We start from the raw sequence: 18,465 nt of genomic DNA, 5'->3' as shown, positions 1-18,465 counted from the left end.
TAAGTGGCTAACATATGTTTATTAAATAAATATATAAATTCATGAACAACCAGCACAATATTGTCACATGAATGTACTTTAATTAAAATATTTTCTTTCATCTCCACTGAGAAGGATGTTTGTTCATATGACAGAGAAGACAAATGATAAGATTTCATAAAACGTATAAAATTGTGATTACTTAGGCAGAAAATATTCATGTTCATACAGGAATTATTTGCATAGTCCCTGAAAAGCAGTTAGTACTTTTTCTGTAAAGTTTAAACTGTATCTTATATGTGGTCATGTAAAAGTTTGAAATTAATATTCCTTAAGTCATTGATATGTTAAATTATCTAACTGTAGAAAACACTTCCCATTTTTTGGGAAGCAAAAACACTTCCCATTTTTTTCAAGCAAAATTGAGGAATGAGGAAAACTGCATGATATATTAATGCCCTCTGTGTGTATTACACCAGTAGATAATGCATCCATCAGTACTCTTAGTTTTCTTTTTTATTGAAGACTTGTAAGTCAAAAGGCAAGTTTGTCAAAGTATGAAGTATATTTACAATGCAATAAAAATAATTTACGTATATACCTAAGATTCATGATATGAAAAAAAACAGTTGAGAATTTTGAAGTGTGATGCCTACTTCGATGTTGACTTTGAGTACATGGACATCTAGTTACTCTCACACTTTCATTCCCTTCCTCTTGAGCTCATCCATTTCGTACATCTTTGTCTTTCTTTTTTATTATTTGTTTGTTTATTTGAGAGGTAGAGCTACAGGCAGAGAGAGGGAGAGACAGAGAAAAAGGTCTTCCATCTGCTGGTTCACTCCCCAAATGACTACAATGGCCAGAGCTGGACTGATATGAAGCCAGGAACCAAGATCTTCTGGATCTCCCGTGTGGGTTCAGGGGCCAAACACTTGGGCCATCCTCTATTGCTTTCCCAGGCCATAGCAGAGAGCTGGATTGGAAAGTGGAGCAGCCTGGACACAAACCAGTGCCCATATGGGATACTGGAGCTCAGCCTAGCCTTTTACACCACAGTGCCAGACCCACATCTTTGTCTTTCAATTGGTTATTTCCCCCTTAAAATGCTGACCAATATGTGCAACATTTTCTGTTACCTTCCTCAACCACTCCATCCAATCACCACTCTCTTTCATACTCACCCTTCTGCTCTCTGCTTTACTCTGATTTTTTAGGTTTTCTGGGTCCCACTTTCTGCTGTAATTTCTTTTACTTTTATGGCACTGTGTGAAATGTTTCAGAAAATAAATTTGTATGTACATTTAAAATAATCATTTTATTCACCAATGTGTCTTAAAACTACTGATATGTCTTTCCTTGAGCAAGTAGTTTCTCCAAGCACTTCTTATTATAGGCTTTGTTTCTCAGTTATCGTCTATGAAAGTTGTAAGCTCACACAAGAGAGACAAGTGGGGTATACCTCTTTGTCATTGCATTTAATTGCATTGACCACAGACAGATAATGTTCTTGGATGTGCCTAAGATAACTGTCAAATTGGAAAGAACCTATTCCAGAGAAATGCTGTGAAGCTCAAATCTTAAATCTCATGTGCAGAACTTCATTTCACACCTTCACACCATATCTGGGTCTCATTTAATTTTTAATGCACATGCTTACCCATATATGTAGTATACCTCCTACTTTGCTTATTACCTAATCCTATTTTTCTTTGGCTAAATAAGAATATATTTTCCTGTGCTGTGATCATATAATTTACAATTAATGTTCTTGACAGGCAGGAGAGGAACCATGAACACTGCTTTGCTGCACAAAATAAAAGCCCCTGGAATTCAGCTAACTGCTTACGTAATTCTCATGTCTATCTTTATAATCAACCCTGTGAACACTGACATTGGCTACCATCAGGTATAGCTAGGATAAGTTAGCTGAACTAACTTGCCCCAGGAGCACACAGCCAATGTGAGGTAAAGGTGGACTTCTATCCAAGGCCTGCTTTACAGCAAAGCCCAAGCCCCTGCTGTGGTAACATTCGAGTGTGGATCTTGGGAACCACAGGCTTTGGACTGGTGGAAATGTTGAAGTCCAGAAGACAAAAAGGGACAGTAGTCTTAGCAGGGGAGGAAGGTGAGTATCAGACTACTTAGAACAGGAAGACGTGCAGCAACACCTGCTAGTAGGGTACAGTCAGCTGAGAGCATTCACATGCAAGAACAGAAAAGGAGGAGGTTCACAAGCGCCACAGCAATATGAGAAAGGGGTCAGAAAAGCTCCAGAAATACAAATGAATGTCTAAATGGCAAGCTTTTCATAAAATGCAAAGCTTACAGGATGAATAATAGGGTCAAATAGGAATAGAAAGGAAAGTGTCAGAACATACGTACATCATACATACATATGCTTTCGTCACTATTTCCAAAGAGCTCCCTTAAAAGTGTCTACATCAGTCCCGTTCCTGTTGATGTTGGGAAAGCAGATAAAAGAGAAATGCTTAAGAAGGCACATACTTTTCACTGAGTATAATAAATTCATTGTATTTAAATGTCAGTGTTTAGCTTTTTGGTTTTTGAAAGTAGACAGAAGTAGAGGCTTGAGTGCACTTCTTTCCTGCTTACTTCATACAAGCTCACTGTGCTTCAGTGAGGTCCATTTGGGTTTCGTATTTTTATTTTCTAATATATTCTAAATGCCAAAGCAACAATCCACTTAGTGTATATTTTGATCCTTTTAGACCTTATAGGAAAAACACTTACGTTCATGCAGTAAAAATTGTTAAAAGGCATTTTATTTACAGATAGATAACTGCAGATAACTCGTATAGTGTTGAATTCTATCTAGAGTGCCTTTTCTACTTCACTCGTACTCAATGCAAAGGTTCATGAAATCTAACGTCTTTCCAGTTCAGGGAGCACTGAGTTGCTTAAGGCCAAAGCAGTCTCCATATTCCTGTGGAACTACTAATAAATACAGAGGGTATTCAGTGTGTTTCAGTCAAAGGAACTGCCATGGTTGTTCTCCTTTGCTTCCCAATGCAGCTACAAGTTTCTTGATTTGACTGTTTGTTTTGATCTAGGAAGAATAAATCCTACTGTTAAAGGGTTGACTTATTTCTTAAATGTACCCGTGGCTGAAGCTGAATGTCTCACAACCTGTATTCTGCCTCTAGGTAGACATAAAGCCCAAGTTCAGTTTTCATGCCCGACAGTGGGGCTCAGTATATTATACTGCATCATTTATTGTTGATATATGGCCTGGATTTTATTTAACAGTTGGGTTTCGTAGACAGGGCCCAGGCATTTCTTCAAAGAACCTGACCAATTGCTGTAATCCATTTCCTTCTGAAATTGTGCTTGTTAAATTAGACACAAAACACTTAGAAATGTCACTCTGCCTTTCCGGCAATTAAGGTGTTCAAAGAAAAAAAAAATCCCTTTGTGTTTCAGGGCTTTGAAATGATATTTATTCTGAACCGGCCCTCCAATTTGTTCTGTCAGACACTTGGGCGGTTAGAGGGAGACATCAGTCCTGAGCAGGTGTGCAAACAGGTTTCTTGATGTGTACGAGCGGTCCCCTTTAAAGCCATTCCAGCCATTTTTTAGCAGGTTTGTCGCTGGGAATTCAGGTGCCCCAAGGAAGGGAGTGCCGGGGTCAGCCGGGGGCGCGGTCCTGACTGTCCTGTGCGTCTCGCTCTTGCAGTGCTCATCCTCCTCATCGTCACCATGAGAAGGCGGAAAAAAGAGCCGCTCATCTTCGACGAGGAGAGGGACATCAGGGAGAACATCGTCCGCTACGACGACGAGGGCGGCGGCGAGGAGGACACTGAGGCCTTCGACATGGCGGCGCTGCGCAACCTCAACGTGCTGCGGGACAGCAAGGCGCGCAGGGACGTGACCCCCGAGATGCAGCTCCTGGGCCGGCCGGCCTTCAAGGGCGTCCCGGACAACGTCATCTTCCGGGAGTTCATCTGGGAGCGGCTGAAGGAGGCGGACGTGGACCCCGGCGCGCCGCCCTACGACTCCCTGCAGACCTACGCCTTCGAGGGCAACGGCTCGGTGGCCGAGTCGCTCAGCAGCCTGGACTCGGTCAGCTCCAACTCGGAGCAGAACTACGACTACCTCAGTGACTGGGGCCCGCGCTTCCAGCGGCTGGCCGACATGTACGGCCCCGGCCAGGACGGCGCGTGCTCCTAGCCTCGGCGCCCGGGCCGCTCGCTGGGGAAGGAAGCGGTGTAAATAGGCCTCCGTTTTCAACGTTAGGTTTCCGCCGGGGGGAAGCTTGCCTTCCGAGGGACCGCACTGACCACGGACTCTGAGCACTGGCGGGCTTTGGCTTTTGTGTTGGCTTTGATACGAGGACATGCTCAGTGGAGTGGGAATAGATAGCAACTCTCAGATACCTGCAAAGGCACCTAACCTCTAAGAGTCAGTAGTGCCCTGTGTTGTCGGTGAGCCCTGTGCATACCTTCCCGGTCCTGTCCGAAGAACGGAGCTGCGAGTGCCCTTGAGAAATCTTGGAACTTCTTGTGTATCGAAAATTGGGACACATTTAATTTACAGCGATGCTTACAGCTTGCTATATTATAGAACCCAGCAGAATTTTATTGCTGTTGGCTAGCAAAAAATATTTTATTTAGAAATATATAAATTCTCTGAATTTCCTCCCCAAATGCAGGCCTCCCAATAAAAGCCAGTAAAATTTGGTGAAAGGCAATACAAACCATTGTTTAGTCAATACGTTATAAACTGTTCCAGATAAAAAACGGGAAAATAATCCTTAAAGTTTACAATAGTTTTGGAGATGCTTGTGTAGGTATGATAAAAAAAAAAGTTGCTGTCTATTCGTCAATTTTTATTATATCTTCTGATTTGTACAGGAGAATATCTTTTCTTCTTTTGACACATGGTGTTATATTTATTTTGGAGCTCCAATCTCCGCAAATTCAGGTCCATCTTACTGCCTCATAGTACTAAACTCATCAGAACATGCTGATTTTTCTCCAGCCTGAGCTACATGAAGGAAATGAGGCATGGAAATGGAGAAATAATAGTAAAGCAATTGAGTCCTGTTGCAGTTCACATCTCAAAGAGGAGCACAGCTACACAGACATAGAAATTGTTCTTCTGAGCCATTAAAATGTACAAAACATTAGATAAAATATTTGTATTTTAGAAAGACTTCAGAGAGAATTGAGATTTTCTTTGATGCAAGATTTATTTTTCAAGGTCGTGAGTTCTATATGCTCCAAAGACTTGCAAGAATCTGTTATCCAACCTCTTTTGCTGTAAACAAATTGAATAAAAGATTTTTTCTTTTATATCTTAAACAACATAATGTTATAAATTTCAAAACTTGTCTTTGAATTTCAACGTGAATGCATCACTCAAGAATTAACCAAGTGGTATCTAAGTTCCATAGTGGTTTAGATGTGCCAGACTGAAGAGGGCAGTCACAAGGAACCACATGTATTTGTCTGAGATGAGCTTCTTAGAATAAGAAGACTTTTATGACCAAAATAATATTTCTACCTATTTTTCCCTATATTAATACTAGTTTGGTGTGCATATATTCAAGTAAGATTGGATTTTTTTCCTTCCTTTGTCCTTTAAAAATATATTTCATCCTTGGGCTCCTAATAAATCTACAAATAGTGAACACTGTATGGGAAATTATGTTCTAAAGTGCTACTTCTGAATGGCAGACTCTGGAACCAGGATATCCGTATGTTGATCACATGAAGAGAAACTATGTAGGATTCTGTAAACTTACAGCCCACCTTTAGAAATGAAATATGTGAAAGTGGCCTTCAGCTTCATAAAAATAAATAAATCAATAAATTTGACTATCTGCAACCAGTCCTTTAATTTGATTTAGAGGCATTGTTTCTTCATGAAGACAGTTGATGCTACATACTGGATTAATACATATATGTGTGAAATGACAATTTTATAACAGAGTAAAAGATACTGTTTATGACTTTCATTCATACATGCATGCAAGTTTTTTTATTCAAAACATAGTATACTTACCCAGTTCAATAAAGTCAGAGTGTGGTGCCAGAATTATATAAATAAATCAGTAAGGTGCTGAGAAAACAGATTTGTAATAATCTCCTCCTTGTCTGAAAGAAGATAAAATAGTTTAGCACATGTGGATTATGCTGTCAAAACAGCTGATTGTTACATGTACCATTAAATGAAGGTTTGTATGTATTTTAGAAAAGGAACATCACTTTGCTCACCTTGCTTTCTCTCCCTTTATGATATGTGTATTTTCTCTTGTGAAGTTGTTCGCATATTTACTAGTAATACATTGGAAAAAGAAAGGCTAAGCTGTAAATAATGATGTGAAATTCTTATATATACCCAATTGCTATTCATGTGCAAAATATTCTGCCAATACATTACTAAGATTATTTTTTAAAATTTATTGAGATGGCTAGAAGAATGTCTTTAATCCAGACAGAATATATATGAAATACTTTAAGGATAATTGTAATGTTGAATTTATTTTTTTAATTTTAGTATTTGTCTTATGCAGTCTAATGCTATATATGTTTTTCTGGCACAATAATAGAGAGAGAGGTTTTGCTTTTAAAGAGATGGTGGATAAAGCAATCTTAAAGCCAGTTACAAGAGTCTCCAGATATCATTACGCAAGTATGTATTATGTAGTAGCTTCAATTCAGTATTTTGTTGGAACCAGTCAGAACCAGCTCCCTGGAATCAAGTGTGCACAATCTCTATCCAACCCCACTTACAGTGACAACATTTTGGTTGATTGACTTCAGTCATGGTGAAAATATGAAGACTAATATGGGAAAAGGCAAACACTATCTTTTTTTCTGGATAGTCATTTTTAAATATTTAACAGCACTCCACTGCTTAAATTGCTTTATAAAAAGAAACCACATAATTGTACATATACTAGAATTGAATGAATATCAAATAATGGCATGAAAAGAATTTTCATATGACCCTACCTCTAAATATGAGTATATGTGATAATGATTTCTTGTTATCAAATTCTTGGGAATATAGGGAGAAAACCCACCTTTTATGGGAAGCAGTGGCTTTGTGATTTCAAATGCAGACAATAGTTCAGGAAATCAATACATTTAACTATTTTCTGCTTGTCTATACAGGAGCATTAAAAGAAACACAAGATTTAAAATAATGCCATTTTAAATAATTTAGGTTTCCTTTCTTTCAGATACTACATTCAATGTAGTTCATAGAATTCTAAGAATATAACACTTTTGTTTCTTAAAACTATTTGCCTTTTACTTATTATTGTCCATATCAAGGAAATATACTCAACCACATTTTCTGAAATTTATTCTAACATCATTTTAATTTGACATAAAAATAGGAAAAACAAATCTTATTAAAAAGACTTTCACAGATCAAGGCTAAGTCATCAATCTTGTGATGCAGATCAGTCTTCTTGTTAAAGCACTATCTTAAGGTCAGCTGGAGACCCAAATCCAGAAAGAAACATGGAGGAAAAGTTAGGCATGCGGAGGCAATGAGTAATTATTTTAAAAGTAATTTCCAGGTGTGCTCGATAAACCATTCCTCTGTCATGAAGCTCCATTGAGCCTAAGTGGAGTTGAGGTTAGAATACTGTAGGACACATCCAGAAAGTGGTAGTATTTAAGTGATAAAAGCTGTCTTTTCAACATGATCTCTGAGAATGTTTTAAATTATCTTGTCTTCTGCACAAATTTACTTATTATTCAGATGAAGAGTAGACATGGGCTTTTATTCTCATGCAAATGGTGTAGTTGTGCAATAATAATATTTGTGATGTGACCTACCCATCTAAAGAATGGATTGTTAGAATTATATATAAATATACAATCTAAAGAAGTTTAAATCAAATTAAATATTTTGCAAGATGGAAAACAATGTATTTTAAAAATTGTAAGCACTGGCTGCAAATATTATCTTTAATTTTTAAATTTTATTTTGACATCTATTTGCTTGAACACTATTTTAGTTATCAAAATTGTTTGTTAAATATTTGAAGATTTACTTACAGTATATCTAATTAAGGTTGGTTAACACTTCAGCCAACTCTTTTAACTCTTTCTAGTCATGGATGGCCAGAGGCAGGTGGAATATATATGAGTGTGGCAATTAATCTATGAAACATTTTATTTTCTGGTAGTATATGAGAAATTAAATATGCAGTCAGCTATTCTTAAAATAATAATGTCTTATATATATATATATATATATGACAGTATATAAAAATTTGACAAGGAAAGCTAATACAAACTTGCTAGCTGAGTATACAAAAATTACAAAAATAAAGAAGAAAGGAGGAATAACATTTGAATTTTGAATGTGATTGAAGTTGTTTCAGAGGAGTGGGATAAGCCATTGAGAAAAATGAAAGGTATTTAAAGCCCTGGTTTGACAGGTATCACAAAGGATACATACTAGATAATTTTTCAAGCAAAAACAAGGCAAAGAGTGTGTTTTACTTTCTGACACCTTTTCATAATTATGTTAATGTCTACCTGTCCAGAATTTGGCTGGAAAAGAGGTGTGTGTGTGTATGTAAGATTGGATGACGTTCCAAGAAGTATATCCGAAGCACTCTTTAAAAAAAAAAGAGTGTAACATTATCTGATTTATATCAGTATGTTTTTGTCATTTGTCAAGTAACTGTGGTGACATAAAAATTGAAAATATGATAATGAGGGAAAAATATTTTATTTGCTTTAATTTATTTTAGAAGTATTTTGGTGGCTAAGAGAAGAGCATTCCACTGAACTAACTCTATAATTGCTGCATGTTAATTTTATTAGGCAGCTGCAATCTTATTGTTAACATAGAAATATGTATTGCAGAATGTCACCAGGCTTTGACCTTTTGAGTACCAGTGTGGAGAATGAAGCATTACTGCAGCTCTGGGGTTATAAAATCTGGGTCAGAAGCTCAGCTCCAGAACATTTTTAGCTGCATCCTGGATGCAGTTCTTATTCTCTGAACGGTTATATATTTATAATTAAAATGGAGCTAATGAGTATCCTGTTACAGAGGCTTGTGAGATGATTAAGTGAAAGCACTGGGTAAACTGTAAAACCATGTGAAAATCATAAGCTTTATTATGTGAAATTATGTAAAAGAGTTTATTATATTTATTGTTATATGGTAAACACAGATAATTTCTGTTTGGGGAAATGTGCACTAGGGAAAAATACATGCAATTAATATCCCAAATTGTGAAAGAATAAATATTCAAAGAGGTGATTAGCAAAATTAATTGAAACCACAAAACAAAAACAAGCAGCAAGGTCTTTAAAAGTTAGGTTCAATCAGCTATGAGAATTACAGATGTAAATCGGGGGAAAAGGATTAAAAGAAGCAATTCTTTCTCCGTAAAGGCCTTCCAGTGGACCTGGCCCTACTGTAGAACAGCTCTATTTGTACATTGCTCTAGAGAAGATGGTTAAAAGACAATCATGTATACAAGTTACATGGTCATGGAGACATCCAGAGTAGATAAAGTGAAGTTCTAGAGAACTACATAATTTTCTGCCACAGGGGTATATGTGTAAGTATTAATTCTTTTCTTGAAATAATTATAATGCAATAAAATGACATCATGATAGATATCATCAATGTAATAAACTCTTGGTTTGATGACTCAGTGGCACTTCCAATATTTTACAGTATCTCATCCCAGCCTTTTATAAATTAAGAAACTCTAGGAAACTGAAAATTTAGATACACTGAATACTGCTGTTTGTCAGTGATGTTTTACTCATGAAATGAATGTTTTAGGTACTCTTCTCAATCTTTTATTTATCTGGTTATTTGATGCTCTGTGAATGGACATTATAAACAATTAGGTTAATAACTATGTAATGAATTAGAAGAATGTTGAGAAATGCAGCATATTTTCTTTCACACCATTGATGCATTTTAATCCCATAATTAATGTAACTATATTAAAGATTTATATTTTTATAAGTAGGAAAAATTATATGATTCACTACCCTGCTGCTTCATACTGTATTTTTTGTGAATATAAAAGCTCTGTTTTTAAATATCAAGGTCTGTTATATGTTATATGTTGTATATGATCAATATTTCAAAAGTAATATTTTAAAACAAATGACATACCTATATAGCAGTTGTATATATATTTGGTTTCAAATTGTGTGCACACATACACGTCTCTCTCTATTCATTTATTTTATTTATATATATACACATATATGTATGTAAAGCATTCACACACACAATTTGAGGTCAGATGTAAACATGAACTGAATAGCTTTTAATATTTTTGTTTCCATTTTAAGACAGTTTGTGGCCATCAAATCCAGCTTCTAAAATTACATTTTGTGGACATGATAAACCACAAGCTACAGATTTGTAAAGCTGCTGTTTACCACAGATTTCAGAACTCCTTTCTCAAAATTTAAGGAAGTGAGTGATTCATTTGAATAAAACATACTGACATTCACTGAAACAAGTTCAACATGCTTATGAGATTCTGTTGGAATTACAGTAAGAATCAAGTCATTTTTATAATGTTTTTGTTTAAACACGAATCACTTGAATATATAAATATACCAGACAAAATAGTGTCAAAATGCTAATTCAGTTGACCACTGAACTGGTAATACTCGGGTTGGAATGCATTCCAGAACCTGAAGAAATCATTTTAGTTGAGGTCAAGCACTTTCAGTCAAATAGTCTCCTAGAGTATGAAGCAATTGGGATATAAAAAGAAGATATAGGCAATAAGATGCTATTTTAGAACTACACAAACTATATGTAGAGAAGTAGACAAAGTGTGCAATGCACATGAATCAAGTAGAGGAGTCCAAGTGGCAATCATGTGGTAACTGCGTTTGTTGCCATGTTTTCTTGATGTGTGTTGTGCTGTATTTGAAAAACAAAAACATAGTTACAGATTAAGTTATTACAGAGGAAAATGAATTCTCATATTTCTCATGATTGATAAGGCCTGAGATATTGTGATGAATGCTTCTACTATTATCATTCTGATCTGTCATGGTGATCTCTACTTGGCTTCCAGTTTATACCTCCTGATAAGCTGGTATGGAAGATGAGCATAATTGTAATGAAAGTCTGAAGTTTTCTTCAAAGAATTGATGTTTTATAAAAACATAGCATAATAAAATTCTTTCATTGATATACAATTTTAAATCCAAAAATATTATAATATTATATGTGCTTTCAGTTTTCTCACACATCTGCGAATTGTTCAAATTAGGCATTATTGGGAGAAAATTTAAACCTGGAACAATTGTAACTTATCCAATAATTATGTGAAGTATATGATACCGATGAGAAAAGCAAAAAATCAACGTTAAGACATTTTTCCCATTATATATTGTACTATCAGGAATCTTTAAGAAATGGTTATCTTGTTAAGAGTTAAGAAGGGAGTTGAAACTCAGATCAAAATAAAACTCACCAATCTTAATTAGGCTTCAGTTTTCGTTATGAAGACTTTAAGAAATTTCTTATTTTTAAGTGCTTCGAAAATGACATTAAATTGATTTTTAAAGTAATGAAAAACAAATATTTGTAGTCAGTAAACTGGCACTTCAATGCTGTGTTTCAATCAATTTCATATTACCTCCTTGAGATGCTGCATCATCCTGAGAGAGGACAATATCAAAGATGTGTCAGACTAAATTTTCTAAGGGTCATCTTCTTTGTAGATTTGTAGACCTTGAACTGTTGACTCATGACAGTGTGTTTAAAATCCAGTCAAGCCATCCACCTTTGTCCACCAGCCACCCACCACCTTCAGCTCCCTACTCCCCTAGCATACCCCCCACCAGAAAAAGAAAAACTGAAGAAAAACTGAATTCTATGGATCTGAGATGTCAACAAATAGGGCTGCGGATGCTGAGGCGGTGGAAGCTGTCAATCTACGGCTGGGACTTGGAAAGCACCAAGGCTCCTGTGTTAGTCACATCAATCTAGGTGCTCATGCCACTTAAGGACAAACATTTCACTCCACCTTCCATAGATTATTTTCAATCAAATACTGATGATAAAAAATAATTTTAAGAATCCCCATAGTAGATAAGACACTGTGAAAGAGGTTATAAAAACCTCCCAAACTTCAAATATTGTAATTATTAGAAATAATAAAAAGCCATATGTAGGATATATAAGAAAATAGTAAGAGAAATAATAAAGAGATTGTCAAAGATGTAGTATATTGCACAAGTATCAAAGAGCATATTTAGAAACGAAAGATTTAATCTTTGAAGCTAAAAATATAAGGATTACAGTAGCTTCTTGGTAAGCAAAAAGCTAGGTGTATGAAATTGGGTAAGCTGTCATGGATTCAAATGATTTAATCTACAGAAATATAAGAGGTAAGGATGGAATGTGGCAGTATAATGTGTCTTTAGCCATTGTGATTAGTACTAAATAGAACTTCAGTAGAATGTTTTATCACCTTATTTTACTCTCATGTTTGAATGGTGGTTTAACTGTGTCCAAATCCTTGTATGCCTCCAGCCTTACCAGAGACAGTGCCCACTCTGCAAAACATAGTTTGATTTATGAAGCTTAATGATCCACTTAACAAATATTATCTTGAACATATAAAGTCTCAATTCTAGCAAAAATAAATTGTATACATTCATCAAAACCTGTGGCACATTTATGAAAAATAAGCAGGGTGCCCAAGCAATTTGAATTAGAGTCAAATGGTCAGGTCATCAAGAACAGGCTCTGTGCTTTATCTTTTCTCTCTAGTGTGCTTTGGATGACTTCATCTGTCGTCACTGAAGATAAAACCAAAGCTCCAATTTTCTTCCCCTCTGCTAGAAGGTTTATGTAGTTTGAAAGAAAGGATATAATGTAATAAAGATGCTAGTGGCATAAGTTAATATGGTGGTATATTTCTCTACAATTATTCACTCCCTGTGTTCTCAACCCCTCAAAATTGTAGCATGAGTATGTTCTGTAGTGATGAAATACAGCTAGGTGTGGATTTGGCCAAATCTGTAGCTGCCAGATGGTACATTAGGCACTAGTTCTGACCTATGCCACTTCTATGTGGTCTTAAAGATCTTGACTTTCAAATATCATGGAGAACCTAACCTTGCTTTGCCATTTCACAGCTTTGTAGCAAAGGGGATGCCATCTATTCTCATTCAAGGTAGAAAAAAAAACCTGCTATGTTTTTCTTTTTGTTTTCACCTTTTGGGCATCAAAGGATAGTGAGAGGTAAGCAGAGTGTGGCTAGGGCTGGTCCTCATAAGATGTTAGCTAATTCATGGCTTTATGATAGGTTCTGGTCCTTTGTACTTGAAGACATTTGTTTCCTTGATCAGAGACAATAAGCAACTACAACTCAGTCTTCTAGTTCATACTGCAGGTACAGAATGTGGATATGTCTGTAATTATTTTAAATGGATCAAAGAAAATCAGGCTTTGAAAAGGTCTGTATTCCACTTCTTTAGACCAAAAATTAGACTAATTTTAGCAAAAATAATCAGTAACAAAGATGGGTCTCTTAAAAAATGAGTGTTTCTTATTTTTAATAGCATAGTGCATTCACATTTTAATTATGTATAATTGCATCAGGAGAGGTTTAAGTCATATAAATACTCAACTGAAATGTATAAACTATTTATATGAAATGTGTTTTACATCCTTGCACATGTATTTTTTGAGGACATGTATTATTGTCACCTACTTAATGTATATGTTTTGGATGTCACAGAGAGAGAAATTTAGCTTATTAAAATTTATTATATTTACTTCAGGTTAATACATGATGGGGGTTGGGGAGGGACTCCAAGAACTGCAATCCTTTAATCTCCAGTGTATCCAAGCTAGAATATGTGCTACCTGGGTTTATGGTCATAACCCTTTTTTAGTTTAATTTTTAGTTGACACATGATAATTGTACAAATTTACACGGTACAATATATTATTGTGTATTTAAAAACATGTAGAGGAGAAAATCTTGAATGTTTTACCACAAAGTAATGATAAATACTTGATGTGTTGGATATACTGACTGCCTTAATTTAATAAACACATGTATTCATGTATTGTACCACATACACACACACATATATATATATAGTCATGTTTATGTAAAGCAAATATTTCTTAAATTTTAAATGTTTAGTTCACCCTCTTAGCACCATATTGGTGTATAGACAAATAAAACAGGAACAAGAAAGAAATATAGCCAGATGGTTTGGATGGTTGTAAAGCTTAACTGAGATGTTATGCTCAGAATAGAACACACTGATGTAAAAGCAGATGCACCTTAGAGAAACAGGCAAGAGATGACTTGGTTATCATAATTGCCACAATACATATGTCTGCAATTGAAAAACTCTTGATGATGAATCATACACAAACAAAAAAGTGTCTATAGTTCTTGAGTCAATTCACATTTTTAATGAAAGCTTCAGAAAACATTGATTGAAAGTAGAGTATCTTTGGAGAACTATTATTCTGGTTGGCTGCGGTTTATGTCAAAATCCCTCCTCATCTTCAGTTCTGTTTCCCCAAATCTAATCAGCCATTTATTCATTTTAGAAGTTTTATTAAACATCTACTATGAGGTAGGTGCCGGACATATTCAATAGTGATTTAGGTCGACTCATTTACATGCCCACCTGAGGTTTTCTCTGAATGCAGTCCCTGGGTTATATAAATCTTTAATTCTTACTAAATAATGACATTCTTATTAATAAAGCATGTTCCTACATATTTCATACTGCATACTGCATTAGAATTTCTGGGAGTGGGAAAACCTTGAATCAAGGCATACTCTTCCCCAGTCACCAACTGCTACATTTGCAAACAGGTGCCTCTGTGAGACTTTCCGCCACTAGGATGAACAAATAAGATTTGTTATATAGTATCTGATAAAATTATTCAGGAATCCACCAGTCTCAGGTAAGAAAAAATTTATACTTATCAATCATATTGAAGGACTTCAAATTGTCTTTTCCATTTTGCTATCATGATTAGTACTAATAGTATAGATTATCTGTTGATTAAAGTAAAATCTGTGAGTTCATGATGGTAAAATGAATAAAAATGATAACAAGGATTAATGAAAGTACTACCTGGTTGTAGGATGCCAGCCAATAAAAACTGAAGGGAGGATGAATGTAAGTAGTAAAAGACAAAAATTAGTGTGTGGTGTTTGATGATAAACATGTTATTTGTACACATTGATGTTTTCCTTCCACAATATTTATTAATTACAGAGAGAAAATAATAATGTACAGTGAAGAAGTCTGGAAGACACTTCATCACACAATTAAGGAAAAACTGTTGTTCAATGCACTGTGATTTAAGTAACCTGAGAAAAGGGCACATCATCATTTTTCTGTTATTCATGAGAGATATGTATTTCCTACTTGTAATCAGGAGGACAAGCAATACAAATCCAAATCAAAGTATGTGACACCAAAGAATCAGCCTGTAGTTTTCAAAAACGGCAAGTTCTAGAAATAGAAAGAAAAGTGGAGGAATGTTATATATTAACAAAATAATAGATCATACAAACTCAATGCAACTATTTCCACAGTTAGATACTTTTATGATACTATAACCTGACAGCCAGCTTAGCCTCTGTCAAATTACAAAGAGAAATTTCCCTTCTTGTACTAAATGAATAACAAATAGAATTTATAATTACACTAGAAATAGAATATTAGAGTCAGCATTATCATAGTCCTTAAATAAATCAAAGCAGATAATTAAATTAAATATATTAAGAGACTTGCATAGGACAATGCTGATACATAAAATGTACATTCAGGAGTAGTTTCTATGGTGATTAACAAAGAGTTGTTAGTAACTATCTTTTTCCCATATGACAGCATCTTTTTATTTTACAACTCTAAGAATTGATTTATTTTATGTATACATGTGTCACACACATTCATATCACAATAATTTGTCTAATATTTCAATAGCAAAAGTTACAAACATTTATGAGCTACAGTGTGACATTTTTATGCATGTATATAATATGTTTTGATCAAATCAATTTAATTGACATTTCTCCTTTTTTGACATTACTTAAGGATTAGATCTTTAGCATAGTGCAGTGACTATGGTTCATGATAACCTATTTTTATATTTTATGGAAAAATAGAACAAGCTCCAATAGTAAACTGATTTTTTTAATTTATAAATATTAGAATGAATATTATCACTTTTTTCTATTCAGTGAATGATGGTGTATTTGATAGGTTTAGTATTGATTCACAGAATAGAAATATCCTGATAGTGAGAAGCCCTGCAACTTTGCACTGTGTGTTCACCTTTATTACAGTGAACAATTAAATCCAGCAATGTTGAGCCCCTAGCCTGTTAGAGGTGGCCTTTGCCTATAGAACATTGTAAATGGTTGCACTGCAGGGAATGATGGGGAGATAAGAAGGAGTTCAAAGAGAATGCAGAGTCAAGATAAAATTTTAATGATGAAACAGTAGTATAATATTTCTGAAAATGTAAGTTGGAGAAATATTAGTTCTAGTTAATGATAAGGATATCAATTATTAATATATTAAAATTTGGACAATTATATGGGTAAAATGCATCCTTGCATACTTGATTTCTTTATTTCTATCAGAGATACACAGAGAGAAAGAGAGGTGAGGAGGAAGAAGGAGGACAGAGGGATAAATTCAAAGAATATTAGCCACAAACTCTCTAGACTCACTGTGACACCCCCAAAAAGGTACTTTAAGAACAAAATATTTTTGTGGGGCAATCAGTTAAACCTCCACTTGGGACTCCTACACTCTGTAGCAGAGTATGTAGCTGGAATGAAGTCTTGCCTCTGCTCCCCATCCAGCTTCCTGTGAATGCGCAGCCCTATAGGCAGCAGGTGATGGCTACTGTCCCAGGTCCCTGCCATCCGTGTAACAGACCCAGATGGAGTTCCTGGTTCGTGACTATGGCCTAGCCCAGGCCTGACACTTGTGTGCCTTGAAGAGTGAACCAGCAGATGGAAGATTCTCTCCACAACTCTCTCTCGCTCGCTCTCTGCCTTTATAATGAATAAAATAAATAAGTGAACTTTAAAAATGTAACTACAAACAAAAGCATAATATCATATTTTTCTTGCTTCCTTTTATTAGCCTTAGTCATTCTTTTTCTTCTTTACTCATTTTTATGAACAGTTTATTGAAGTACAATATGCATACCAAGAAATGCACATTAAGTATACAGATGAAAGGGCTTTTGTCATCTTATTAAACTCATAGTAGCACCCAAATTAACAAAGTATTACGAGTACCCTAAGAGTCCTCACATTCCCCTCCCCGTATGTTTTTCTAAAAATGTGAAATGAGCATATTTTCTTTATAAGGTATGATCTAGTGAAACATTATTTATAACAATATGCCAAATGGTATTACAACTACAAAATTTTTTAAAAGACTTATTTATTTATTTAAAAGGCAAAGTTAGAGAGCAAGAGCGAGAGGGAGAAGGAGAGAGATAGAGAGAGAGAGTCTTCCATCTGCTGGTTCACTCCCCAGGTTGCCACAATAGGTGGATTGGGGAGATCTGAAGGCAGCACCGTAGGTGGCAGCCTTACCCACTATGCCAGTGCTGGCGTCCCATACAATTTTTGTACTCTGTATATTAACTGCCAAAAATGAGAGAAAATGTGATAATTGTCTTTGTCATTTGGGTCTGGCTTATTTCAATTAGCATAATGATTGCCAGCTGCATCCATTTTTTTTTGGCAAATGTTAGGATTTCATTTTTAATGGCTGAATAATATACCATCAAGTATATATGACACATTTTTAAATTGAACTTCTATAAGCAAGGGAGTGTAGGTAACTCTTTCATATCCTTATTTCATTTCCTTTGGATATACTCTCAGGAGTGATATAGTTGGGTCATATTGTAGATCTATTTTTAGTTTTCAGAAGAATTTCCATATTGTTTCTCATAAGCTTTCTTTTTTCTTTCTTTTTTTTTCTTTCTTTCATCAAGCAGCTTGATTTAATGCTATTTGTCTATTTTTGCATTCATTGTTTGTGTTTCTGGAGTCTCATCCAAGAAGTCCTTTCCTATGTCAATGTCTTGCAGTGTTTCTTTGATATTTTCTCATAGTAATTTGTATGTTTTTCAGGTCTTAGGTTTACATACTTGATCCATTGTGAGCTGATTTTTGTATAGGATATAAGGGAGGTATCTTGTTTTAAACTCCTGCAGGTGGAAATCCAATTTTCCCAATGTCATATGTTGAAGAGACTGTGCTTTCTCCGGGGAATAATTTAGCTTGTTAGCCAAAGTTGGTTGTAGATCAGTGGATTTTTAAAAAGATTTATTTATCTATTTGAAAGGCAGCAATATGGAGAGAGATGAGGTGTGTGTGTGTGTGTGTGTGTGTGTGTGAGAGAGAGAGAGAGAGAGAGATCTTCCATCTGTTGGTTCACTCCCCAGATGGCTGCAAAGGCCAGGCAGGGC

General features: G+C 35.2%; 1 protein-coding gene across 5 annotated transcripts in view; it reads left to right on the top strand.

The window, feature by feature from the left end:
• The window catches only part of CDH7 (cadherin 7), a 154,811-nt gene extending 148,992 nt beyond the window's left edge, over positions 1 to 5,819 (top strand). For all 5 annotated transcript variants that reach the window (XM_070049870.1, XM_070049871.1, XM_051851138.2 and 2 more), the window contains one exon: positions 3,677 to 5,819. In XM_070049870.1, coding sequence (XP_069905971.1) covers positions 3,677 to 4,170 — 494 coding nt within the window. In that variant the 3' untranslated portion in view covers positions 4,171 to 5,819. The remainder of the gene's footprint in view (positions 1 to 3,676) is intronic.
• The last annotated feature ends 12,646 nt before the right edge of the window (positions 5,820 to 18,465 follow it).

Source organism: Oryctolagus cuniculus, chromosome 10, assembly GCF_964237555.1.
Source record: "Oryctolagus cuniculus chromosome 10, mOryCun1.1, whole genome shotgun sequence".
NCBI classification, from domain to species: domain Eukaryota; kingdom Metazoa; phylum Chordata; class Mammalia; order Lagomorpha; family Leporidae; genus Oryctolagus; species Oryctolagus cuniculus.
This window is presented reverse-complemented; position numbering and strand designations above follow the sequence as displayed.